We start from the raw sequence: 25829 nt of genomic DNA, 5'->3' as shown, positions 1-25829 counted from the left end.
ATCGGTTATGCTGGGTGGCTGAGGGAATCCAAGCCTTTTTCAGCTTTTAAAGCTTTTATAGGATAAATGTATCACCTCTATTATTTTCTTTTACTGGTGAACTCCGTAAAGGGAACTACGAGAGTAATTCTATTCCCGTTCAAATAAATGGTCTTTCAGAGAAAGGTTGAGCTCTCCCAGTCTTGTTTTCCATTTCCCTCCCACATACTACTTTGAAAATATCTTAGGTAGAAGGTGGAGGTGGCCTGTTATTGTTCCTGCTCTCTCTCCTCTGGCTTGGTCAGGGTTCTTGGTTTTAATCTCAGTGCAGAACAATGCGCTGTCTGGGAAAAGACATAGGTCAGGCTTGCCATTTTCCCAGCAGTTTTAGCTCAAGAGCATTCCAGTATTTACTCTTCCGTTGCATTTTGTAAATTAAATGAAACGAAACTTAAAACACTGTCAACATGATAGATATTCCAGCTAGTGGGTCCAGGCAATTATTTGGCATCTGAACTTTCGGAAGGCTTATCTGTGTGTGCCAGCAGTATCTGAGCATCACTGAGAGATTTTTGTCTCCAGTGTTTCCAGCTCCTTATCCTAATGTTTCTTTTTATCCAGTATTTGCTCTCAGAGTCAGGGATTTTGTGGGGTTTTCTTTTTGGTTTGCTTCTGTTTTGTTGTTTTCTTTTTTTGTTTTGTTTTTTAATTGGAGTGGTGCGGGGGGAGCTTGTAACAAAATTGGCAGCAGTAGACCGCGTAGGGAAGTATGCTGTGACAGTAATTCCATACTTGGGCCGTGGCACCCTGCCTGCGGGAAGTGCAGATTGACACGGGGACTCTCTTACTGAATCAGTGTTTGTTTTTGCTTTTGTTTTTTGGCTTGATTTTGTTTACAGTTTCCCAGCCAAGATTTGATGTACTTTGGAGACTTTAAAACTAAAAGCACAAGTGACTCTGCTTCCTTTCAGCATGAGGATTGAAAAAAAAAATAAAGCAACAAACAAACAAGTGTGCGTGCGTGTATGTGCGTAGCTGTGGCCCTACTGGCTTCACTCAGGAGGAATTTCACTTTGTGTTTGCCCTACAGAGCATCTGTGGGGCTGGAGTCCCTGCGAGCAGCTGTCCTCTCCCAACAGAGCTCACCAGAAGCTCTGAACAATTTTTTTCTGATGTATCTCGTCAACCCCGTGGGGTTTTCACTCTCTTTCAGCGGCCTCCAAAGGAGGCTCTTGGGGAGGCGTGTAAGCACCAGGTCGGGGGCTTGCTCCATGCACTGGCCTCGCTTTTCACAGCACGGCCCAGTACGGCAAAACCCTGTGGAGTGAGAAGGGTGCCTCTGAGAGCAGGGCAAGCCACAGAGACAGGCTGCTGAACTGGGATGGCCGGGGGGGAGGAGTCCCCAGCTCCCCTTCCCCGGAGCGCGCAGAAACCTCCCTCTTCGGGGAGGCAGCCGGTCGGCAGATGGTCGGGCTGCGGCGCTGGGCTCTCGGGGGGTGTATAATTTCTCCGACTGTTCTGGACGCTGATACCCATGTTGGGGAGGAGCCCCTCCTTAGCCTTGCTCCTGCCGTCTTTATGCCCTGATTTTTTTGCAGCTGCTGCTAAAGATCACAGGGAACTTGAGCTGCAGCCTCGCCGGTACCCTTGTGGGTTGCCTGCAGTTATTCCTCCCCTTTGACACTGATGTGCTAGGTCGTGTCTTTCCCTGTGTCCCAGATTTCCTTTTATATGTGTAGAGGTCCACCGCGTATGATAAAAACTTTAAACTAAAGGTGCAATTCAGCCTGAGCCCCTTGAAAACCATTGCAAAAAAGGTAGGGACCCATGACAGCAGCCCAGTGGTTTCACAGTCAGGGATGAAAATTATGTCGGGTTCATGCGAGAAATCAGCTGCATCCACTCAGGATGTATTGCACAGATACATATTTACCATCCCACCACTTCTCACTGCAGTTATCCAAATTGTTTTTTGGGTAATGTTGGGTGGCAACTGCAAAGTAGGGGATGCAGTGACGAGTGAGGTTAACCTTGCCTTGTTTTCTGAAATGTTGAAGGTGCAGAGAGAGGCTAATGAAGTTGGGATGGGGAGAATACCTCTCGGGGGGAAGGAAGAAATTTCGGTTGCAGAGTGTTCTGAAGTAACTCTTCTGACCTCTTGTAGGTGATTTCTCTAATAGTTTTCCTTTGCTAATGAGCTGTGTGGCAGATTGTTATTGCTGTGTGGCAAAGGGAGAGAAAAGGGTGGGAAACAGTGACAGTCATGGTGGGCCATGGTCTCTCAAATAGGTCCTAGGAACTCCAATTTACTTCAAGGGAGAGTTCATTTTCCTCTGGATATGTGTCCTGAGACAGAATGTGTGCATGCACCAACCTATTTCTCCATGTGATTTGAAGAGAAAGGAACAAATATTGCTCACTTAACGTTGCTTTTTATGGTTGAATTTTGTTAAAAGTCTCAGTGACGCTGAGAACATCGGGAGAAGAGATACCTCTCTCTCATCTCAGCGATCTCCTCCCTGCCTTCTTGTTGCCTATCAAAAGGTTTTTAGAGGTTCTCAACTGCAGTACAGACTGTGGGACTTGCCAAATATGCAGGTGTGTCACTGTCTTATTTGAGAGCTTGAAAAAAGAGTGTTTGACAGCCTGCGTCCACGTCATTCCACTCCAGGACCCTGTCTGTCTGGTTCTTGGTTTTAGATTTTATGGCTAATGCTGAACAATTAGTTGCAAGCATTTCTGCTTTGTATGGGGAAGAACCCCAAGGGCAGAGTTCTCACAGATTGCTATGCTTCCTGTAGATTTTCTCCTCCAAACCAGGGGGTCTGTTTCAGAAACCCTTTTCAAAGGGAAATTTAATAGAGACCGGCCAAGTGAGACTAACCGTAGGTGTGGCAGCGAGGTTGAAGACGAGCACCCCGCATTTGTCTGGGGAAAAGAAGCCAGCCCCCATGAAGAGTGAAAATATAAATTGGGTAAGATTGAGAGTGATTGGGAATGCCTTGAGACATCTGGTTCCCATCTCTGGTTCTCATTTCTATCCTTATTCAAAGCGACAAATGCACAGTAGCCGTCTTTGAAAATTGATGGGGGTAGGAACTCAAAGCACTCTTGAGAACAGAGCTTGTAATGTATCGGACACTGGGTGGATGGCGGAAATTTCTAGTGTTAGCCACTTATGTGAAAGTCAAACTCAAACCAAATTGGTTAAGTCAACAGAGCCTGTCCCCAGGGGAAATGAGAGTTACATAGGCAAAGATTTCAGATGATCTTCTGGAATTGAGGGGCTTCCTGGATCAGTTTTCTTTGAGTGTAGTTGAAATGGTAGAGTAAGATCAGTGAACTCATGCCAGTGGTAAGAGTATCTGTCTGATGCATACCTTTCCCTGTTTTTTGTGGAAAAAGACTTAGAAGGCTAACAGGTCAAAGCCCCGTTCCCTTTGTTGCTTCTTCCTGGCATCCCATGTCACCACTAGTTTTGCAGGATCCTAGGAAAACTGTTTTTGCAGCCTGTTTTACTGGAAATACACGGACTCTGTATCAGATCTGGTAAAATGAGCTCAGGGTGCTGGAACTCAGATACTGTTAGAGAACTTACATCCCTTTTCCACAGTGGGCTAAGCATCTGAATACGGGTGTTGGACTTGTTTCAGGAAAGGATATTCTGGTCACTGTTTCTGTTCTGAAACCTTGAGTTGAATGTGTCTTTACATATGCATGTTTATATGTATAGGATGGCTTCAGTAAATATCGTGTATTTCAGCTCTCTGTGATCAAGTAGCACTCCCAAAGAGAAAAAGATTATACAGAGAATCTGGTATCACACTTTTTGCCACGTTGAAGTCATTGGAAGTTGGATTAGGTCTTGAGCTACAACGAGGAAGTCACTGTGGAAATACACAGTGACTTAAGGTAGATGTGTTGTGCATTGAATATTTACTTCGAAAAAGTATGGTTTCGGTAGTTTTTTCCCTAAAATTATTACTTGAGACAGCACAGAAATCATTTCACGGAGCAGTCCTCTTTATTGTGCTGACTGAATATTGTGAATTGTTTCAAATTGTTTGATTGCTGGCGTTAGTGGGGCAAAACGATGACACTTGGAAATACCAACAGTCTGCTCGTGTCATGCAGAAAAGAACAAACTCCGGGCTGCAAGAGGCACGAGATCCAGGTACATTTGAGCATCTGTTGTTAAATACAACCAGGGGGTGATACAACTCATCCGGTGAGAGGAGTTAGCTCTGGGAGGTGAGCTTCCATTTGACGTCAGAAAGAAGCAGGTTGGTGGGGAGCAATCTGCGGGGTGGTAACATCGACTCCTCTCCATCTGAGGAGGAAGGGAAGCGCTGCCAGGTGGACGTGGCTTGAGGAATCATGTGGCATCTGTTCCCTCATTCTTGCAGTCTCGCTGTCCAGTCGTGGTCCTTGTAAAGGAAGTCCACTCTTTACCAAACGTGTGAGCCCCCCGTCTAATAGCTAACTTCATATTGACTTTGACGATCTTCTTCCAGTTGGATCGTGCTCCCCTCTCTCTTTGTTTAAAAATAATAGCTTTTGTAGTAGTTAGCAATTTCTCAGGCAAATGCAATTCTGTAGTGCTGGCACAGTTCCATTAATCATATAGAGTAATCAGTTTGTGCCAAAAACCTATCAAGTTGAGCTGCCTTTTTGAGAGCTGGTGGGAATGTGTACCCAGTGGTGTTCTTGCCGGCATATGGACTTCCCGTGTGTGCAGGAATGGCTGGGGTGTGGGGGGGTCCCCTCCTCTGTGCTCAGGGCACAGTGCTAGCAGGCTAAAAGAGACTGGAAAGTCTCAGGTGTCAAAGTCATACAGACAGATCTTGGTATAAAATTTTATGTTTAGGGACACATTTTATGTTTAGGGATGCATATCCCCAGGCCTTTTTCATACCCTCCCCTGAAACTTTCAGCAGTCAGAATAAGCTCTCCATAAAATATAGGCAGGAGCTCTTTTAGCCTTAAGCTCCACCAGCAATTTGATATATGTCAGATAGGAGCATTTATCCTCAACGTCAGATGAGAGTAAGAAATATGTGTTTCTTTGGGTTATGTGGTGAACTGCTGGCAAAGAAAAGAGGATTTAATGTGGCCCAGCTGGCAAATGAGAGAGACCATTTTAGTGGTAGTGCTGAAGAGCTCAAATGTTCGATTTGATAACCTGGGAGACTTGAGAGAAGTCTTCCTCAGGGCTGAACTCGTGTTGGAAGCAAGCCTCGTTGTGTAGCAGGGCCCAAGCCAAGTGCACTAACTGTGCAGTTGTCCTGCCAGAGCCACTGGTGGAGGAATGGGCAGAAAGTGTCAGCACCTTTGGGACCGAGGGAGAAGGGAACAGGAGCCACCACAGGAGTGTGGGAAGCATATGGTGATGGAGCAGGGAGGAGGAAGTGGTGGTGGTAGAGAAGCTCAGCTACACAAAGTTTCAAACCACTGAACCAGTGCGTAGAAAAGCATTGAAGAGGGGGAGAGAGGAGCAAGGCTTAGCAATGGCAGATGTGAGGAGCAAATGGAAAGGTGAAGATGAGGGTATCTGCATGAGATGGAGAGAGGCAGAAGGGGATCAGACTCGTGCTTTGTTGTGTCCTGGTTTAGCGAAGGGTCAGTGTTGGTGCTAGCACAAGGCAGTGCCCGCAGGGATGGAGTGGGATCATGTTTAGCTTGTTCCTTCAGCTTGGAAAGAAATAAGTCATCGAGTCCTGCAAGCTAAGCTGTGTATAATGTGAAATGCCGTGGTGTTGCAACTAGATCTCTGTCCTGAAAACCTGAGTTACAGAGCTGCAGTTAGCTGTAACCATCGCAGGGCACGCTTCTCCTTCAAGGGCTGCCTGTCTCTGTGTTGCCTGTGTTCGAGTTGCTCCAGGCAAACTTCAACAAGTGTGCATTTGTTTCCTTGGTCAGATCCCAGACGTTTCACAGCTACCTGGAGGACATCATCAACTACCGCTGGGAGCTGGAGGAAGGGAAACCCAACCCGCTGCGGGAGTCCACCTTCCAGGAGCTGCCCCTGCGCACCCGCGTCGAGATCCTGCACCGCCTCTGCGACTACCGGCTCGATGCAGATGATGTCTTCGACCTCCTCAAGGTGTGTTGGGCAGCTGGAGCAGGGAAGGAGGAAAAGGTGGGGCTGTAGGAGCTGGGCCAGATTAGGGAATCTCTTTGAGAAGGGAGAGGATGCTGCTATTAGGTGAATTTTTAGGCCAGGTACTTGGTGGTGCTGTAGGGCAGTGGTTCCCCATCTCGATCCCCAACCCTTACCTTGCAGGTGAACTAAGGCAAACAGGCAGGACTGCTCCCAGGCCTCTTGTTCTACAGGGATGTGTTTGTAACACAAAAGTAAATTGGCTTTGTTGGCTACTCTTCCTGAGAAGACTGAATTTTGGAGATGCTCCAACTGCGATGGCAGGGCTGGGCGAGCTGGGGCTGTGCCGCCGAGGGATGGTGTGAGATGAAAGGATGGGGCTGAAGAGCACCGGGGGCTGGGGGAAGGGTGGTGGGGAGGGGGAGGGAGCTTCTCAGGGCTGTGCGTGACTGTCGCCAGCGCTAATTAGACCTTCGCTGTCAGGAGCACCAGAGATGAAATGTTAAAACGAGGGAGGCCATTCAAATTAGAGATGCCAATCTCAATCCCTCCTTGGACGGGGAGCGAACGTCGCCTTCCCCCTGGAGTAACATTTTCCCAGATCGGCCCGGAGGAGCAGCTGTACTGCTGTTGTGGCATGGTGGGAGGGGAGGGAGGTGTTTGCGGAGGGGGTGTCATCGTGTTTTGTGTGACAATGTGGCCGCTTTTCAACTTGTCACCGTCTGGCGGGGGGCTCCCCGTGGGCACAGGGCTTGGACGCCGACAGCCTCCGCGTGGAGCCGCTGGGCGAGGACAGCAGCGGTGCCCTGTACTGGTACTTCTACGGCACGCGGATGTACAAGGAGGACCCCGTGCAGGCGAAAACCAACGGAGAGCTGGCTCCAGACAGGTAACAGCCCCTCAAATGCCCCCGTGCCCAAGCCAGGGGCATGGCAGGAGGGGGGCGGAGGGGACTCCGCCTGACTGCTGTTGTCCCGGGGGGGGGGCGGCTGGGAACAGGGGGCCGCGGCCGTGCGGGGCGAGAGCGAAGTTGCCAAGCAGACTGCGAGCTGCCCCGCGCGGCGCATTGTGCCGGAGCCAGCCTGCAGCCTTTGTGGCACCAGGAGAGCCTGCTGCCGAGCGATGCTGCCTGCCCCACCGCATTCCTCCCTGTCTGCCCCGCACCGCGCCGGCGGCTCCCAGAGCAGGCTCCCAGCAAGGGGGAAGCCCTCGTCTTCTCCCCTCCCTCCCTCCCCTTTCTGATGTAATCCCTCCCTTCGGTTTGGTTCCTAGCAGCTGTTCCCATTTCCCTGCCCTTCTCCCTCCCTGCCAGCCGTGGTTCCCGGGCTCAGCAGATATTTCATGGTGGTTTTGCTGTTTCGCAGGGGGTGTGGGGGGCAGGCGAACACCCCAAACGTTCCTGGGAAAACAGGCAAGAGACGAGGGCGACCCCCAAAGCGGAAAAAACTACTGGAGGAAAATTTGCTGAGGTATGGAAAGGTTGTTCCGCAAGAGACATTGGATGCGTGTGTTCCCAGAGGGAAGTCTCTCTGATATTTCTCGCAATTAATAATATAATGTGCTTCTGGGGTTCCCCCAGTAAGTATGTATATATCATGCAGCCATAATTTCAATGCATCTGTGAAGTGAAGCAGGCTCGGGCTTGGTGGGTGCTTTGATCACTCTCCAAAGAAAATTCTGACTGAGATGGATGCCAAGCTCGGTGAAACACTGGGTATCACTCTTCCAACGGCCTCGCTTCTGATGCAGCTCCTCTGTGCAGTGCTAGGGGATACGCTCCTGATAAAAGAGTGCTTTCACTCTGCTGCGCTTGAAGCCAAAATCTTGGCCACTTGAGTCAGTATAGATTTTGGGATACTTCCCGTGAGAATTGAAATACTGCCTCTGCCAAATTCTAGCCTGCATTCTTCACTCCTTAACATTTCGTGAAGCTATGACAAGTATGTGTGTTTGTGTATATGACAAGTATGTGTGTGTATATACATGCACATACACACACATTATAGAAGGAATGGGGTGTTTTGCATGTTTTTTGTGTGCAGTGATTGCTGTATCCCCATTCTTCTCAGAAGTGTCTTGTTTTCAGTGATGTGAAGTAATGTATTTATTGTGTCACTTCTCTTTCTTTTTTGGTAGGGAGAAGGCAGAAGAGAACATGCTAATCCGTGAGACTCAGATAAGAAATGGTAAAGAGATTTTGTGGGGTCAGGGTTGATGTGATCAGCTAACACAACTCCTAAATTATCAAAGCTTGGGGAGTTGCCTCTCAGGAAAGGGAGAGTCCGTCTGTCAGTGGTCCAGCTGAGTCTGGAAGGAGGGGTTAGTGTTACAGGCTGCCCTGCAGCTGGGAGCCTGGGCACCTGCCTGCTTCCTATCTTATCCTGGATTAGTTTGGGATGAACAAACGCAACATATTGGGTTACGCGAGGCCTTAGGGGCCCACCTACTCCCTAAAGTTGATAGAAATGGGTTGTGAATGGCCCTCACTTCTCTGAGGGGGAGTTGAACACAAGCCCCTGTTTGTAGCAGGCACACTTTTTCTTTCACGCCACATGCACGGGCTGGGAAGAGAGCTGGGTCAGTGATGCCAAGATAGGGAAGGACCTTTCTGATTCTCCTCACCTCTCCCTCCAGCTGGTGGCTGTGCTTGGTGCTGTGTCAATGACGACTTGGGGATACCCACCTAAGGGTTAATGAGGCAAGCAGGGAAAGAGAGTTGGCAACATAATGTGCAACGGAGTCCGAGGGGGCCAGGGCTCATTTGTCATACATGTGAATCCCTTGGCTTCCACATAACTCACGGGCTCAGCTTGCCCGTTCCTCCACAATAAAAGGCAACTGTGGCATTGTCTTTCCCTTGCCTTGTTCCCTTCTGCCTTTGTGCTCAGATTTCCTGGCTGATGCTCTGGAGTTGGGAGGCAGAGCTGCAGCTCCGCGCGTGAGACGCTGGGTTTTATCAGATCATTGTTTTCTAGCAAATTGTGCCGCTTCAGCTGGGGAGTAATCTTCTGGTGGCACAAAGCAGTGCATTAGTCCTGGCTGCTTTTGAAGCCAGTCAGCCACAGGCAGCTGGCAGGGGAAGGGAAAAAGAGGGGGCAGGCTTCAGGGCAGCGTGCAGGTGAGCTCCCTGCTGCAGTAGCTTGAGGTGTCACAGCCCCTAGCCATCCACTGCCTCCTTCGGCCAAAGGAGAGAGCATCACAGAGCCAGGGCGACAGAAGCTACAGCACACGGTTGCTGCTTTGCCCTCCCCAGTTCCTGGTATGTTAACACGAGCTGCAACTGATGGCAGGTTAAGCTGTCTGCTGGCCTGTGACCTGCTGCTACCATGGCACTGAGGTTCCTGACCAAGGGCAGGTGGCCGGAGGGAGGCTGCAGCTCTCTGTCCTTCCTGGGGCAACCTGATAGCTTGTGTGCAGGAGCCACTGGCAGCTCAAATCCACAGAGGGCCTGGGGTCGTGTTCAGAGAGAGAGGGGCTCTGTTTTTTTTTTTGCTTGTTTTTATTTTTCATTGTTAATTTGCTTGAAAATGCGGTGAGAAGCTGCATGTTATTTGCAGGTGGTGGGGATGTGGCCATTCCTTTTTTTTTTTTCCAGTAGACAGTGGTTGGCCTGATTTTTCTTGAGGCAGCTGAGAACCTCTCAACCCAGAAGGGTTTGAGCCAACATCTTCCCCTCTCCAAAAGTGAGCCACGAGCTCTCTGCTTAGAGAGCATCCTGGGGCAAAAGCATGCAAGTTGCAACTGATGAGGCTTCTCCGCTCTGTGTAAACATTTGTGCAGCAGGAACCGCATTCCCGCTTTCCAGGTGGGTGTTCCAACCACCATGCGAGAGAGCCTTTCCTTCACCATTAGTATTCAAATGTTTCACGCAAAGCGGAACAGCCCTGAATGTCTTGGTAGTTAGGACATGCTTCAGAGTGGTGGGAGATCTGCTTCAGATCCAGCTCTGGATCAAGCAGGGGATGGGATGTGAACTTTTGCAACTTCCCCAGCATCTGGCAGCCCGATGAACCCCATCCTTCACTTCCTCTTCAGTTCTTTCAAGTGCCTGCAAACAAAATGTTTCATTTGGGTAGAATGGAAGGTTTTATTCACCGCAGCAAAGGTTTGCAGTACTAAAAAAATGGCTTTTTTCAAATAACGTTAATTTTCATTGTTTTTATTCTGCTGCCAGACTAAATCAGGCATTTGCATTGCCCTATGTCCTGCTCTGGCTGACAGCCTCCATTACAAGAAGCAAATTAAATCCTTTCCTCTGGTACATCGTAACTGGAGTGGAGGGTTACTGCAGGGATGTCACACCACCTTACTTCTTCACCTTTGCAATTCCTCTGTCTTGGCATCACTGTCAGTGTTGCTAGGGGAAGTAACCACACTTGTAGTAGCTTGAGAGTAGTTTTTAGGCACACTGACTTCCCCTCCTAGAGCATGTTTCCCATAACAGTGACCATGGGCAGTATCTTTTCCTCTTCCCAAGCCCTGAGGGCAGGAGAAGAGAAGGGATAAAGAAAAGTTTAGTCATAACTGCTGTGGAGATAACATCCTTTCATGTTGTTGAAGGGTCCCAAGGGCCAGGCCGTGGGACATGGTGGCTGCTGTGTCAGACGGAAGAGGAGTGGAGGCAGGTCACAGAGAGCTTCAGAGAGAGGACTTCCCTTAGAGAGCGGCAGCTCTACAAACTCTTGAGTGAAGACTTCCTGCCGGAGATCTGCAACATGATTGCACAGAAGGTGAGGAGACATGACATCCTGTTTACCTCTGTTCGACTGCTTCCAAGAGCATGGACGTTTGCTGATTGAAGGAGAGCAAAATCCCAGCAGCTGTCACCCCGTCCTGCTCCCCTCTCCGGCCTGCACATGCCCTGGATGCAGGGGCTGTCTGTGTCTAGCTCACACATGGGGAGAAAGATTCTCCCCGTGGAGTGGTAGGGCTAGAGATCTGGTCGGTGATTGCATGGTAGCATGGGTAGGATGGCTGAAGGGGTTCCTGTCTTCAGCCATGTTGCGCGTCCCTTTTCTGCTAGCAGGGAAACTCTGTCTGCTTCTGAACTTCTGCGATTTACTGCCTGGCTTTTCTCTGCAAGCTGCCTCTGATTTTCCTTTTACTGCAGTTTCTCAGCTGGCTCTGCTGAAGGGGCAGTTGCTGCTGCTTTAGCTGTCCCAGCTAAGTCTGCTTGAGATGGTATGGCAGAGCCCTTAGACTCCAAAGGGTGCTGCCCATCAAAGGAACGTTTTCAGGTGGGACAGCAGGAACAGGATCCTTCGTCTGGATGGCTTTGCAAAATGGGCTCTGCAGTCAGCGTGATATTCTTGGACTGAGTTCAGTGTGTTTGTTTGCTGCCCGTGTAAAGCTAATAGGGATTTCATGGTCACTTCTAGCCCCCAGAGTTTCTCCTGCCAGTATCACCGATGTGCCCTAATTTCCTCCACTCTCTTTTTCCTTCCCTCAATTCTCAACCCTGTTTCAGGAGAAGCGTCTGCAGCGGCCAGAGTTTTCTCCCAGGTGGATGTCTGACCATCAGCCCATCAAACCAATCAAGCAGGAGGTGAGGGGGGGTGCGAGGGGGAGGACAACAGAGGGAGGTGAGAGCAGATGCCTCCTGGGGGAAAAAATAAACCGCAGCATCGCTATTCAGTGGGAAGGAGTCGTTTGAAAGTGCTCGTGCTGAAAGGGAGATGGGTGGTAATGCCCGTCAAACGCAGGCTGACACTCGGGGTTTCTATGGCGAGCAGGGAGGTGCTGCCCTCTGGATCGCAGAGGTAAGCGGCCTTGCCGCAGACGCTGGTGCAGCTGCATATGGAAATCTGTACTCAGCCTGGGGAATTCCACTTCAATGAAAGTGCTGGCACATTCGAGGCAGTTCAAAGAAAAAGTTGAAGAAGGATGAGAGGGCTAGAAGAACTGGCTTACAAAGGGAAATGACAGAAATTCAGCCAAGGGGAAAACGTGAGGCTGCAAACACATGAGGGTGTAGATAGTGCGGGGAGAGAGAAGAATGACTTGATGGAGTACAGAGCTGGGCTAGGAGGGGTCAGATGGAAATAGAAGTCACAATTTAGGCATTTTCTTAAAGAAATGCTCATCAAACTACAATATTGTCTGCTAAAATGGCCCCTCCGTGCCTCCTCACCCTCATCTTCTCTCTACCCCGTCGGTGTAAAAGCGCTGCTGCTTGCGGGTCTGTGCAGTGAACCAGACCCAGAAAAATGGCTGGAGTTAAATATAACCCTTTTCTTTGGTTGGTTATTTTTAACATAGATCAGCTTTCCGATCCAGTTCACCACACAGCCCCCAACAGTCACGTTGGCACAGCCAGGGGCATGGTGCGGTGGAGATGGGGGTTCTTTCAACTGGCAACTGCTACCCAAAGAAAGTGGTCAGGCAACACAGGATTAGCTCTAGAGGAAAAAAGTGGCTTGATTCTATCAGGCCGTGGCATGATCCCTCACTGCAGACGTAATGAAAACATAGTTACCTGTTGTTTTGTCCCAGAATGCTGTCAAACCCTGGGAAATGGAGCTGCAGGGAATATCCCACGTGAGCCAGGGGTTCCTGCGAAACAAAGGAGAAAGTAGCGTTCCCCGCAATAAACACAATGGCTTAAAATACATGGAGGAAGGAAGAGCCTCTCATCGTGCTGCAGATAAAAGCCTGCGGAGAGGAAAATGAGACCCTGGCGATGGTCAGTTGGGGGCCAGCGCTGCCCTCTGCAGAGCCCACCGTCCAGGAAGCACAGGGCCACGTGTTTGTTCGCAGGCAGCAGAAATCCCAGAGGAGGAGGGGAGTGGGAAACACATGGAGCCTGAACGATGCTAATCAGTACCGCAGGTGCTCCAGGTCTGCGGCGGCAGAGGGCTGTTAATTGCTGCCTGTGGGCCAGTGAAACGTTTTCCAGTGAGCGGGGGGCCCTCCTGGCTCCTGCCGCAGTGGGGAGCGGGGACTCAGCCAGCACGAGGATGGGGAATCTCTGGGCGGGTGTGCTGCCTGCCCAGCGGGATACAGCACGCAGGGGAGCCAGCGATGGTGCCAGGCATCTGATGGCTTGTTGGCTGAGCGAGGGGTGGGCAGCAGGCAAGCCTCGGGGAGAAAACTGCCTCCTGTGCAGGGGTGACCCCTGCCTCCCGGCTCCGCTAGATGGATGCTGCCTCGGTCCGAGATGCAACTGCTCCGTAGGCTCCTAATCCTGCGGGGGATTTCTCAACAGGTGGTTCAGATTAGCTCCTCATTAAAGAGCCGCCTGAGCAGCACCCTCATTAGGGCAGTGCTGCGGAAACCGGAGCAGGGAAGGTTTGGAGGGCGAGGGGCCAGGGCGCCCGCGCCTCCTGCTCCTGAAGTCTGATACCCGCTGTCTGAGAGCAAAGTAAAAGGCAGAAATTTGGCCCTTTTGGGGTCCGGGGGGAGGCAGCAATGTTGTGTCCTGGAGTGCTCTCTGGCGGAGGGAAGGAGGTGGTGGTCACAGAAGCGAGAGTTGGTTTGCTTGTTGTTGGCTTTTTTCATGCAAGTGGGAATGAAGCTGGAGAAATGTTCTCTTTGCTGCTGCTTCATTCAAGAAGGAAGTTTAACTTGTGTTGGTTTCTTGCTTTCGTCATGCCAATGGGTGTCTGCTTCCATCATGTCTAGTAGGAGTTTGAAACTTGCTATCTATCTTTTGTTTGTGTTTGCTTGCTTATTTTTTAACCCTGAGATGAACACCCTCATCTCCAATGGGTTTTAACTGGGACAGCAGCAGCAGGCAGTAGGTCCCTCTGAAATTCAGGCTGTTTCTGTGTCTGAAGTGTCGTGAGGAATCCACCCAGCATTGCCACTGCCCTGCAAGCACCACAGTGAGCAAATGCAGTTGTTAGGGGCATCTGCTGCAGTCTGTGGTTCCTGCTTTTCTCTTTTCCTTCTGTTCCTAGATTTGCCAGGTTGACGTTTTCCCCTTTGCTACAATTGTCGCATTGCCTTGTCAGCATGATATTTGTGAAGGGTTGATCCAGAACGTGCTATGGATTCTGTCTTGTGCCATTACCGTATATATGGGGTGCTCGATGCACCCAGTAGGCTTGGAGAGGTCCTGCTGTGACCACTGCGACTTGGGTGTTGTGTTTATGTAGGTCGTGAATGGTGGATGCTGCATGGATTTAAGGGAAGGGGAGGGCTTACCTGTGCCCCGACATTTGCTCAAATTAGTGTGGCATGACAGGCTGGCTTAGATCTACTGGCTGGAGAGTCCAAAGGCTGATGGTCACATCCTCAATTAAATCTCTGGTGTGCTGCTGACTTCTGAGGGCTGGTTCCTGCTCACCTCTTTCTCTTCCTAATGATGGTTTTCTTTGGTTTCTATTGCAATTTATAGGTCAGACAAGGAGGTTGGGAGGAAAGCTGTTTAAAGACTGTCAGGATCGGGCCTGAAAAGAAGTTGTTTGTAGTGCGTGAGTAGAAAATAAGATAGGAAAGGGATTTGAAAAAGAATAAAAAGCGAAAATGTAGAACCAATTCTGCAAGTTCTTATCTTCTACTTGACATACCAGTGTCAGTCCTGGGCATGCTGGTGCTTAGATATTGATCAGTTGGAGGAAATATCTGAGAAAGACAACTGGAATGATTAAGGAGCTGGAAGGGTTGCTTTATAAAGAAACATTTAACCTAATTACAGAAACAGAAGATTTGTGCAAGTGTCTGAGGAAGCTCATAAACACTGGAATGTGACTGAAGGAGAGGGGAATTTATGCTGGACTAGAAAAGAGTAACTAGGAATAATTGGATGGAATGAGGGGATGAAAAATTAACTTCAGGCTGAATGCGAGGAGATGCTGGCTAACCTAAAGGAGTGTGGACTTGCAGAATGGTTTCCTTTGGAAAGCAGTGGAAGCATTAGGTACTAATAGTTGGCAAAGAACTAAGAAGGAAAAGAACATAGGCTGAGTTCCCTTGTGGTGAGATCATGCTGTGGCTTTCACCTAAAAAGATAGCACAGAATAGGTGCTTGTGCTGTCCAGTCTGTCTCTAAAGGCAGGATATGGACCTGATGTTGTGAAAAATCCTGTAGCGCTCCCTTGGACACTTTTCTGTAGCTGCTGGTGGTTGAAGTGTATTTCTCTTAATGTATTTTTGCTGCTGAGGACAGGACAATAATGTGGTGCTTGTCCATGGAGAGCTGCAGGGGGAGATTGTAGGGCAGCATTGTGTAGGGGAAGGGGAAGGAAAGGCAGAGAGGGAATGAATGTACAGTAAAACCAGACAACATTTCTAGGCGTTTATCAAAACACCCCGAGGTTCCCCTTCTAGGCAACAAAACAAGGACAAAATAGTAATCATAGTGCCAGATTTTTTCTGGGGATTAATAGTAGGCCGAGGGAAGTTGATGGTCTGAGCAGCAGCCAGGGGACCCCAGCTGATTGCTAATCCTCAGGAAATACCTTCTGCTTAAGTGGTGGTTGCTGGTTAGTCCCTGAAATGAAGGTGGACAAAACCGTATGTGCGTTGTTCTTTTCTGGTCAGTATTCCCTGCTGATAAGGCACACATACCTTGATCTTGCAGAAGTCAAAGAGGTGGGAGTAGATGGCTGATTCATTTGATTTATAATTAAATTAAGCCAATAAAGGTAATTCCACACTGCCACATACATAGCTCGCACTTTATTGGAGAAACAGGAGCAGGCAATTCCTGGTCTGAGAAGCGTGCAGTCTAAGTGGGATCAAACACAGCCTTACAGCCTGCTGGGCGTGGGGAGGTGAGGAAGTGGGGCCATAAAGAGCCAGGCATACTTGAATGAGAAAGCTGGCCAGGGGACCCAGCAGGAAACAAACAAATGACTGAGGGCTGGTTCGTGGGAGATTAGCTCATAGAAGTATGGTGGGCCTTAGTCTGAATGGGAAAGAAAAACACTCCAAATGATACCTTGACGTAAGGCTGTACTGGTCTCCTTTTCTATCCGAAGTACTGCATGTTTTATGGCAGAGCCAGGTGCAGCAGAGTAGTTCTTTCTGCTCACACTTGTAACTCGGGACTCGGCTAGCTGGAAGGGGTGTAGGTGTTGCACAGGGGTGACAACAGCCAGATTCCTTTGCCCAGAAGGGAAGTCCATGTGGCACATCCCTGGTGGAGCAGCAGTTTGCCAAACCAATCGCTTCTCCTTCCTTTGCCTTTCAATCAATAGGGTTTCATTGCTTGACAATTACCTTTCCATGTTGCTTTTTATCTGAGAATTCATATGTACATCTCTCTTTTTATTGTTCCAGCCATTCACTGTAGGTATGCCTTAATACTTGCACAAGTAAACCTGCCTCTGCTCAGACTTGAATAAGCCAGTGCTGCATTACATTTTTCTGTGCACTGTTTTGTCACAGGTAAACCCGAATGTGCTCAGTTCGATGGAGAAGCAGAGGCGCAGGGAGGAAGAGGAGGAGCGCCAGATCCTTATAGCAGTGCAGAAGAGGGAGCAGGAGCAGCTGCTAAAGGAGGAGAGAAAAAGAGAGATGGAGGAGAAGGTCAAAGCAGTGGAAGGTACGTGCAGCCAGTGCGAAGCAGAGGTGGGAGATTTCAAAGCTGAGTCTGAGATCTTGAACTAAGATCTATTTGCATCCCTCCCCTGCCAGGCAAGCTGATGGGAATAACTCTTCTTGGACTTGGCTTAGATAAATTGGCCTGACTGTACTTTCTTTTTGCCTTGTCCACCCCTCTTGTGTTGATGGCTGTTCTCTAGTGTTCTCTTCAGTTCTGTCTTCTTCAAGTCATACTCATTTTTTCCTTGTCATAGCTGTATTTTTCTCCTGCTATCCATATTGTTCCTCAGTTTCCTTCTTTTGTGTCCCCACTGGGCTTCTTATAGATCTCCCTCCATTCAGGCTTAGCTGGCTTAACTCTTACTGAATAGTATTTGGTCCTTTTGGCCTTCTGCATGATGAGAGGAGGATTCCTTTCGGGGAGAAAAGGAAGGGGACAACATGGGAATAGTGAGGGTATTATTTTTATATTGCTCCTGACCTCATCAGCTGGAGTACTAAAGGTGAAGGAACCAGGCTAAACAGAGCACTGGCAGGTGGCAAATTCAGGTTTTGGTCTTGTTTTCTCATGTTTTTAAGTAACATAAATATAGGCTGTTCTGCAAGAAACAGTGGTCTTGCATTTCATACATCAGTCTGAGACACAGACTGGAGACATTCAGCCAGTACATGTAGGTACTGGTATCTAAGAGCAGGCTCATATCTGAGCACCACCTCTCTTAGCCTCCTTTACAGGGATTTCTTTATTTGCTGCTTTTGCCAGTGGCTGGCTGGGCTGTTGCAGCTCCAGGGAAACACTGAATATTGTCAGAAAATATGTTCTCACAATGCATGGCAGTATCACTATTGTGAATCCTTAGGTGGAGAAAGAACCAGAAAAGGAGGGGGGGGGGGGGGAAAGGGTTCATGCAAACCCTGTAAACTTTCCAAGATGAAACAAGTCTGCTACCAGATGTCTGGTAGCAGACCAGATGTTATCTAAGAATAGTTCCTTTTACCTGCTTACTTTCTAACCTTTCGAAAATCCAATTACTTGCTTGGCCTTTGGATATTTCTGGTTGCTGGTCTTGGCTAATCTGGTACTTTAAACTCAGAATCATCCAGCTTCCAGATCTGCTACAGGTATCTGTTTCACCTTGGCAAATTGCATATTCCCTGTGCTTTGACTCTCCATCTGTATAGACAAAATTAATCTTCAAGATCCAGAGGAGTTGCAAATTTAAATCTAGTATTCAGAGTTGGTCAGGTATTGTTTTGATAAAAGCCTTGTGAATTTGGGGGTAAATACAATAACTATGTCATCTGATACAAACTCACCAGAGCCACTCAAAAAACTGGCATGGGGTTGGGCAGTAAGCTGTTTTAAGCCATTTCGCATACATTAGTGCTTTTCTTGGCAGGCATGCTTTTATTTTGGTTTGAGCAGTTTCTTTCAATTTACTTCAAACTTGTTCCCAGTCAGTTTAGGCTAAGGCAAGAGAAGTCTGCTTTTAAACTGGTGCAAAAGCTGTTTGGAAAGGTTGTTTAAATGGATGATGTGTTCTGTTAAATCAGTGCTATATTTTTCATCCATAGAAACAGCAGCTATCTGGGTAAGACTTTGGCTTCGTAACCATCTTTCCTTATTGCTCACTGGTTCTATGACTGTCAAGTTCACCCTCCAACACCCTCTGTTAACGCTTACTGTGATAGTTCTTATGATGGACAGAAAGTGATTTGAAAATGAAGTCATTTGTTTTGTTTGGTTCAGACTTGTTAAAGCTGGACATCCGCTGACAGATATTTTTAGGGTAACAAAGACTTTCCTGTATTTTGCCTTCTGCTTAGGATTTAACAATTCTGTAAATTGTTAAGAGGGATGATATGAAACACAGGGTGGAATATCTGTGCTCTTTGTGACTTCATCAGCACTTCACCTGCATCTTGGGTTTGGACTGTATGCCTGTCTTTAGGTCGCATTCTTCTTTCCAGTGTGGGATTTCACTTCCCTCCACTCCAACGCGCACCCCAGTTAGGGACCCTCCTGCTGGGCCCATCTGGATTTTCCTGAATTTAGGAGTTAAAGCAGCTTTCTAGATTTCTTCCAGAACAGCAGGTTAGAATCTTCCAGTTCTCTTCAGATGCCATTGTAACATTACCTCTCACACACATGACTTTCTATCTGTTTGAGGTGCTTTTTAGGGCATTGGTCAGCTTTTGATATTTGGTGGCCTCTCAGTCCAGGCCAACAGCATGGCAGCAAACTCTACCTTTAACAAAGCCATGTTAATTCCTCCCTGTGGTACTGGGACCTGTCACAGAACTGACTGAGCTCCAGCCTGGTAACACGGTAGCGCTCCGCAATCCCTGTCAGTTTACCATGTCAGATGCTTGGCAGGCATTGATGGATTTCTAATATCTACGTGACCTTACCTCTTGGTTGCTGTTGGCATGAGACTTTCCTTTTGCTGCCCCAGTCATTACTATATGTTTTTCTCAGCTTTTTCACTTAGGCATCCATAACAATGTCATCTAAGCGAGGTTAATTTTACTAAAGAAGCATGCAAGACTGAACTGTGCTTGGACTGACTGATAATCTCTGCTAACTGTAGTTTGATGTTAGACCTCACCTTACTAAATGGTGTAACAGATGCTGATAGATTCTGTAGGACATCTTAAATGAAAGTCCTGTCTTCCCAACTTCAGTGCTGCCCAGAGTCTTAGAAGAGAAATCCATCACTCTTTTTTTGACTGGGCATGAGGTGTGGCTGTCAATTCCTCTTCAGGGAAGGAGTACCTACATTTTCCTCAGTAGCTGCAGGAGAAGCATGGGAGGTTTTATTTAGCAGCAGAATGTCTGTTTGAGTGGTGATTCTCTTGTAAGAGTAAAGACTAAATGCACACAGATAGGGTTATCCTGGAGACACTCATTCCTAGTTCTCTTGTGCTCCTACTCCTCATCACAGGCTTTCTTTTGACTGGCAGAGTAGGACAGCATATTAATACTGTTCTACCAGCATGTGCTTCTCAAGTCTGCGTCATTGTCCAGAGATGGAGCCTCTGTTAGAGGATTTTGGCCAGGTCTCCAATCTTTCTTTCACTTGGGTGTTTCCCTGGTGTGGCCCTGTGGCCAATTTCCTGGGGTGTTGCAGCTATGACATCTCTCCTTGAGCTGCATTTTCACAGAATTCTGCTTCAACAGAAAGTTGGTACAGGTGTTTAGCAAGTCAAATGAATTCAGGTGTCCTATAACAAAAAGGAAATGAGGTTCATAAGAGTCCATAAACTTTCTATTATGAAGCAATCTGTTAGCCAGCTGTCTGGTTGCAAACCACAGGTTATATTACTAACGTTGCTTCTTCCTGTCTCTCACCTCTTAAACCAAAGCTGTCCCAGTGGCCCTCCTGTGTGGTAGCTTGCTCTCTCTGGCTGCTGGCCGTGAAGGCCTACCTGAACAATCTTCCCAAAGCTGGCTGTGGGGATGGAGGATATTATTGACTCAGCTACTCGTTGCCACCCAGGTGGTAGAACTTCACCCTTCTTTCAGCACTGTTCTTCATCAGCCTCAGTGCAAAACCAGCTGCTGTGAGTTCACCTGGCTGAGGAGTTATTGTGCTTTTTTGACAGCATGGGGACTGGTGACAAGCAGATAAAGGATGGTAATTTACTAAGTCATCTCTTTCTGTTTAACTGATCTATGCCTTGGTCTGTGCTTTGAACTCTTTGTACCACACTGTGGTCAGGAATTTGTCTGGAAGGTGGCATGTAGAGCATCTGCATCGCAGTAGTGCTCCAAAATCACTGATGGACTAGTCAAGGGATTTGTGGTGTACGGTGTTCTCAGCTCCTCTGCTTCTTTGCAGAGAGTTCTTGAGAACTGCAGGAGCTGCCTGAGTTTTCTCTGCGAGATGTTGTTGACAAGGAGCACTGAATGGCTTTTTCTGCTTGTCTCCCCTTCCCGCTGCAGAGCGAGCCAGGAGGAGGAAGCTTCGTGAAGAGCGGGCCTGGCTGCTGGCACAGGGGAAGGAGCTGCCCCCCGAGCTTTCCCACTTGGATCCCAGTTCCCCTACCAGGGAAGAGCGAAGGACCAAGGATCTGTGAGTATGCAGCTGGGCTTGCACACACCCGTGCAGTGAAGCCTTAGTAGGGAGGGGAGGAGAGGAGTGTGGTCATTCACAGGAATGAGGAGGGATAAGTGAGGTTGGAGAGCAGCAAGGAGTAAGCTGAGAAACACCTGGATTTGGTCCATGCGAGACAAGTGTTAGTGATGAGGCCTGTTTAACCTCATGGCACTGCATGTGGCATGGAAGGGAGGATGAGGTAAGAGGGAATGCCTTATATGTGCTAAGTCTCTGTTATTCACTGTTGTTCTTCCAATTACAGCTTTGAACTGGATGATGAGTTCACAGCCATGTACAAAGGTTAGTCCACCTGTCCCGATTTTCCTCTTTGCATGACTTCTTCAAAGCGACACAGTCCCCCAGGCATGTGTGTAACCGTCTGTCTTTTGTTGCTACCAGTTCTAGATGTGGTAAAGGCTCACAAGGACTCTTGGCCCTTCTTGGAACCTGTTGATGAGTCGTATGCTCCTAACTACTACCAGATCATTAAGGTAGGGAAAGCAGCGCAGCGTGCTTGACTGATGCTCTTTGTTGACTGGGGTGCAATTACTTGTAAGTGTTTTGAAGTTCTGTGAGCTGTGTTATCCTCACAGTCAAGCTGCAGTAATCCCTTTGGGTGTAGGAAATGCAAGAGGAGAGGCTGCCCTCAGGAGAGCAGCCTCTGCTCTGCATGCCCTCTGTGAGGAAGCTAGTAATTTATGTACCTTTGTAAGTCCCATTGCTCTTGCTGTAACTCAAGGAAAGTTTTGCTGAATTTCAGGCCCCCATGGACATCTCTAGCATGGAGAAGAAGTTGAATGGAGGTCAGTACTGCACCAAGGAAGAATTTGTGGGCGATATGAAGACCATGTTCAGGAACTGTCTTAAGTACAATGGTGAAGGCAGTGGTAAGAGCAGTAAGATGCTAAGTTCATCTATTTCCAGTGCTGAGTTAAAGCAGGCACTGATCCCTACCTACTCACCAGAACTTGATTTGTGCTTACTCTCTTTCAGGATATTTTTGAGAGGCTGGAGGAAAGCTCCTGAGTAGTAAGGCCTGGGGATTTAGCCAGGTTTTTAGCACAGTTGTCATGCTGATACACGTGGCCTGTCATACTAAGGGGCTCCCATGTTGATAGGTGGTGAAGGCAGAACATACAAAGAGAAGAAAGTCTGTTTCTTTACGAGCTCATTCCTTTGTGTGCTTGCATGTGTCTGTGTTCCTTTGTCTCATGATATCTAATACATTTTGAAGAACATAACGAGTCTGGTCAGCCCCCAGTGTTTGTTGAGTATCCCCCCCCAAAAAAAAGTGAAAAGTGAGCCACATCTGTAGCCTTTTGCATGGAAAACATATATTTTTAGGTTCTTTGGCTATTGAATGAATAGCATAAGCCCACAAATGGGAAACCCTGGGTTTAATTGCCACGCCGATTAAAATTCTACACGTTGCTTAGGTAAGAAGTCACTCCCCATATGGTGGGTCATCGCTGCAGACCATGTCTCAACAGCACCGCTTTGAAAGTGAAAACAGAGCTTCTCAGCTTGTCACTGTGGGCCCTAAGTAAAAGCATTTCTGCACTGCCAGTGGGGGAACTCTGCCGTCCAAGGAACTTTTTAGTTCAGTGGAAACAACTGGAAAGTCATTTGCTTCAAGACTTTGTGATCGACACCTCTCACCTGTATTTTCCTTCTTACCCACTCCAGTGAAAAGTAGGAGCCCCTCAGAGCAGAACTGTCCTGTGGGAATTGCACAATAGTGACCGTGGTATTTGCAATAGCTTTTGTGTCATGGTCAGCAAGTGCTTTAAAAACTGTACATGGATAAATGATCTTTGCTGATTTTTTTCCTTTGTCTTGTAGCATACAGCAGAGATTTGAACCAGTCCAGCAAAAGCCTCTTGAGCAGAATCAAGTAGCATTGCTGGAATTTAACGTTTCTCTTCTCAGCACTGCTGGCTAGCAGTGCAGGTCACACATCTCTGCAAGCAGAGGTGGTGTTTGCCGTAATGTAATTCTTGGTACTATTCTGGGATGTTAGGTTAATGCTGACTGTGCAAGCCATGCTGCTAATGGTACTTTGTCATGCCTGTGTGCCTGTCCTCTGGTGGGGTTACTGAACAAATCTGATGCTGCATTGCTTATTGAGTTTAAGAATATAGACCGGTCAACTAGGTAGAAACAAAAGTCTTCCTCAAAAAAAAAAAACAAACAACAAACAAACAAACAAACAAAAAAACTGCGGAGAGGGGTGATTTTTCTGGGGAAATGAGGAAAGTCTGATGTTGCTTAACTGTTTCTCTCTGTAAGGCTCTGTCCTTGATGTTGCTGGGTTTCTTTTGGCAGAATATACCAAGATGGCTTACAACTTGGAGAGGTGTTTCCACCGAGCAATGATGAAGCACTTCCCTGGGGAAGATGGAGACACAGATGAGGAGTTTTGGATCAGAGAAGACGGGAGGCGGGAGAAGAGGAGCCGGCGGGCTGGCCGCTCCAGCGCTGGCAATGTTTGGACTCGGTCACGAGACCCGGAGGGACCAGGCAAGAGGCAGCAGCGCCTGGAAAATGGAGGGAAACCTCCACCATATCGAGCTGCTTCGAGGGCTCCCGCCTCCTCCTCCTCTTCCTCCTCCTCCTCCTTCTCCTCGTCCTCTGCAGAGGATCCAAGTGGCAACCCCATGCAGCCTCCTCGAGAAGTGGGCCCTTCCAATGGGCGAGGTTTCCCCCGCTCGCTGCAGTACGGCGGCATGCCCAGCCCCGTGCCACATCCCGGCCAGATGGTAAGGAGTAGTTTCTGCTGTTCTTCATCGATCCTGCCTGCGGAGGGAGGTGGGGAGGGAAAAGGGAATTGAACTCTCCCCTGTGGAATCCCTACTTTGTGGCAAGGATCTCCTCCCAGAGATTGAGGGTCAGAGCTGTGGTTTCTCAGACTGAAACTTTTCAGCCCTTAAATTTAAACCGATACAGTTCGGCCTTACCGGGTCTTTGTGTAGTTGGCTGAGGAGATAGGACTGGAAATAACACGCTCTGTTAAGAGTAGCTGGAGCTAGAAGAGTAGCTACTTCTGTAACTGGAGGCTGAACTAGATCGCTACCACACTAACTAGGAAAGGTCTAACAACATTTTTTGCAGGCAAGTACCCATGTGTGCTTGGGCAGCCCTGGCTCCCCCAGTTTTCTCTCTCTCCCTGGAGAGGTACCCCGTTGTGCATGTAAAGCAGTCACGTTTCCTCTTTCAACCTCCAGTTTATGATGCTGAACAAGCCAGCCTTCTTTTGTCTCAATTGTTTACAGATGCGTGGTAACTTTGTGCCATCTGCATACTACTGCATTCTGTGCCTTGATATTTATAAAAGCAGTAAACAAAACCACACACAAGGCCACCCTGGGCTGTAGCAGTGACCTCCCTTTAGCCTGATGTTTCCTCTCCGAGGGCCACCTGTTCTGCCTCTTCTATGGGCTGTTCCTCACCCATCCTTTACTGTCTTTTCCTTTTTAACCCATGTTGTCTTGTGGTGTAGTGTGACAGCTGCTTTTCTGAGATCCAGGCTATTCCTCACTTTTTTAGCTGGAAATAAAACGTTTTAGAGTGATTCTTGTGACGCAGATAGCAGAAGCCAGTAGGAGAGCTGGAGCCAGCAAGTATTTTGAAAGCAATCCAGCATGGTCCCCTTTGTTCTGCTCATGTGCTCTTGTGGTTTGCTCCAAGGACAGGAATAAACCACCGTTCCCTCCAGTTGTCTTACTTGCTTCCGAATAGCTGGGTGGTAGGTGAGTGTATCACAACCTGAGCTCAGGGATATATGATACTCTTTGGCAGGAGAGCTGTGTCATTTCATAGAAAAGCCTACAGGTTTTTCATGGCATCTCCAAAAAGCCTGTCTGTTCTGTGTGGTTCTTTTGGTCTTGGCTTACCCCCTGCTTGAAGCAGCTCTGCTGCTTTTTTGCATCTCACAAATGTGTTTATTTCTCCTTCCTGCACCCTTCCCCGTCCCCCAGAGACCAGCTGTGCCAGGAACGTTCGGTCCCCTGCGCGGATCAGATCCAACAAAACTGTATGGCTCACCGCGAGTGCCAGAGCCCCATCCTGGAGACCCGGTTCAGCAGCACCAGCACTTTGCCATGCAGGTAAATTGTTTCATAACAATAAATCATGGCACCCTGCAGGTCCCCTCTGGTGTGTGGGGGACTCCCTGATGGCCCCTGCGGTGGCATTGCCTCTCAGATCAACCTGCTGGCATACCAGCATCAGTCTTTTCCCACCTCCCTCTCACTGACACCCCTCTTTCTGCCTCCCCAGCCGGCCGTGGGACTGAGCGAGCACCGTGGGCACAGGCTGGCTGCCCCTGAGAAGCAGGTGTGTGCGGGGCCGACCCACGTCACCGGCCTCGGACCCCGTCCTGGCACCCTGCAGCTGGGGCGTGTCAGCGGCCCCCCTCCGGACGCCGTCTACCCGCCAGCCCAGTTCCAGCAGGGCTTCCTCCCTCCAAGGCACAACGGGCCTCCGGTGAGGCCGCCAGAAGGCTCGGAGATGCCCCCTGGACATATGTACCGGCCCTACAAGTACCTGAACCGCGGGCACCCGGCCCTGTGGAATGGCAGCCACAGCGCCACCAGCCAGGGTGCCGTGGGGCCGGAGGAGAAGGCACCCATGGGGCCAGCGCCCTCGCTGCAGCCCCGCGCCATCGGCCACATGATGGAGCCCCGGGCCTTACGGCCTCCTCTGCCTCCCAGCCAGTGGACTGAGCAATCAAACTTCCTACCTCACGGGGTGCCTCCCTCAGGGTACATCAGACCACCCGGGAAAGCTGCTGGCCAGAGGATGCCGCAGCCGCCGGCCGCTCTGTTCGGGGGACCGGCTCAGGTTCAGAGAGGGTGCCAGGGTGGGGACTCGATGATGGACAGCCCAGAGATGATCGCCATGCAGCAGCTGTCCTCCCGCGTGTGCCCGCCGGGCGTGCCTTACCACCCTCGCCAGCCACCCCCGCCGCACCTCCCTGGACCCTTTCCCCAGCTGGCTCACGCCGCCTCTGCTGGTGTGCCACCCCCAAAGCCGGTCATGGGCAACGGGAGCTCGCAGGATCAGACCATGGAGCCGGAGAGCAACCAAGGTAACTCCCCGTGGCACTGACCAGAAGCCACCCAGAGGCTTCTCCCCAGTTCTTGCTGCTGCTGGACCTCAGC

General features: G+C 49.1%; 1 protein-coding gene across 3 annotated transcripts in view; it reads left to right on the top strand.

The window, feature by feature from the left end:
- Positions 1–25829, top strand: part of CECR2 (CECR2 histone acetyl-lysine reader) — a 100217-nt gene that overhangs the window by 61980 nt on the left and 12408 nt on the right. For 2 of the 3 annotated variants that reach the window (XM_068660477.1, XM_068660495.1), the window contains 14 exons: positions 5899–6082; positions 6829–6968; positions 7444–7548; positions 8216–8265; positions 10640–10809; positions 11547–11624; positions 16412–16568; positions 20514–20643; positions 20930–20967; positions 21067–21158; positions 21428–21554; positions 22993–23426; positions 24645–24773; positions 24946–25756. In XM_068660477.1, the coding sequence (XP_068516578.1) occupies positions 5899–6082; positions 6829–6968; positions 7444–7548; positions 8216–8265; positions 10640–10809; positions 11547–11624; positions 16412–16568; positions 20514–20643; positions 20930–20967; positions 21067–21158; positions 21428–21554; positions 22993–23426; positions 24645–24773; positions 24946–25756 (2645 nt within the window). The remainder of the gene's footprint in view (positions 1–5898; positions 6083–6828; positions 6969–7443; positions 7549–8215; positions 8266–10639; positions 10810–11546; positions 11625–16411; positions 16569–20513; positions 20644–20929; positions 20968–21066; positions 21159–21427; positions 21555–22992; positions 23427–24644; positions 24774–24945; positions 25757–25829) is intronic. The other variant, XM_068660486.1, reaches the window with a different exon arrangement.

This window comes from Anas acuta, chromosome 1 (genome assembly GCF_963932015.1).
Source record: "Anas acuta chromosome 1, bAnaAcu1.1, whole genome shotgun sequence".
In the NCBI taxonomy this organism is placed as follows: domain Eukaryota; kingdom Metazoa; phylum Chordata; class Aves; order Anseriformes; family Anatidae; genus Anas; species Anas acuta.
This window is presented reverse-complemented; position numbering and strand designations above follow the sequence as displayed.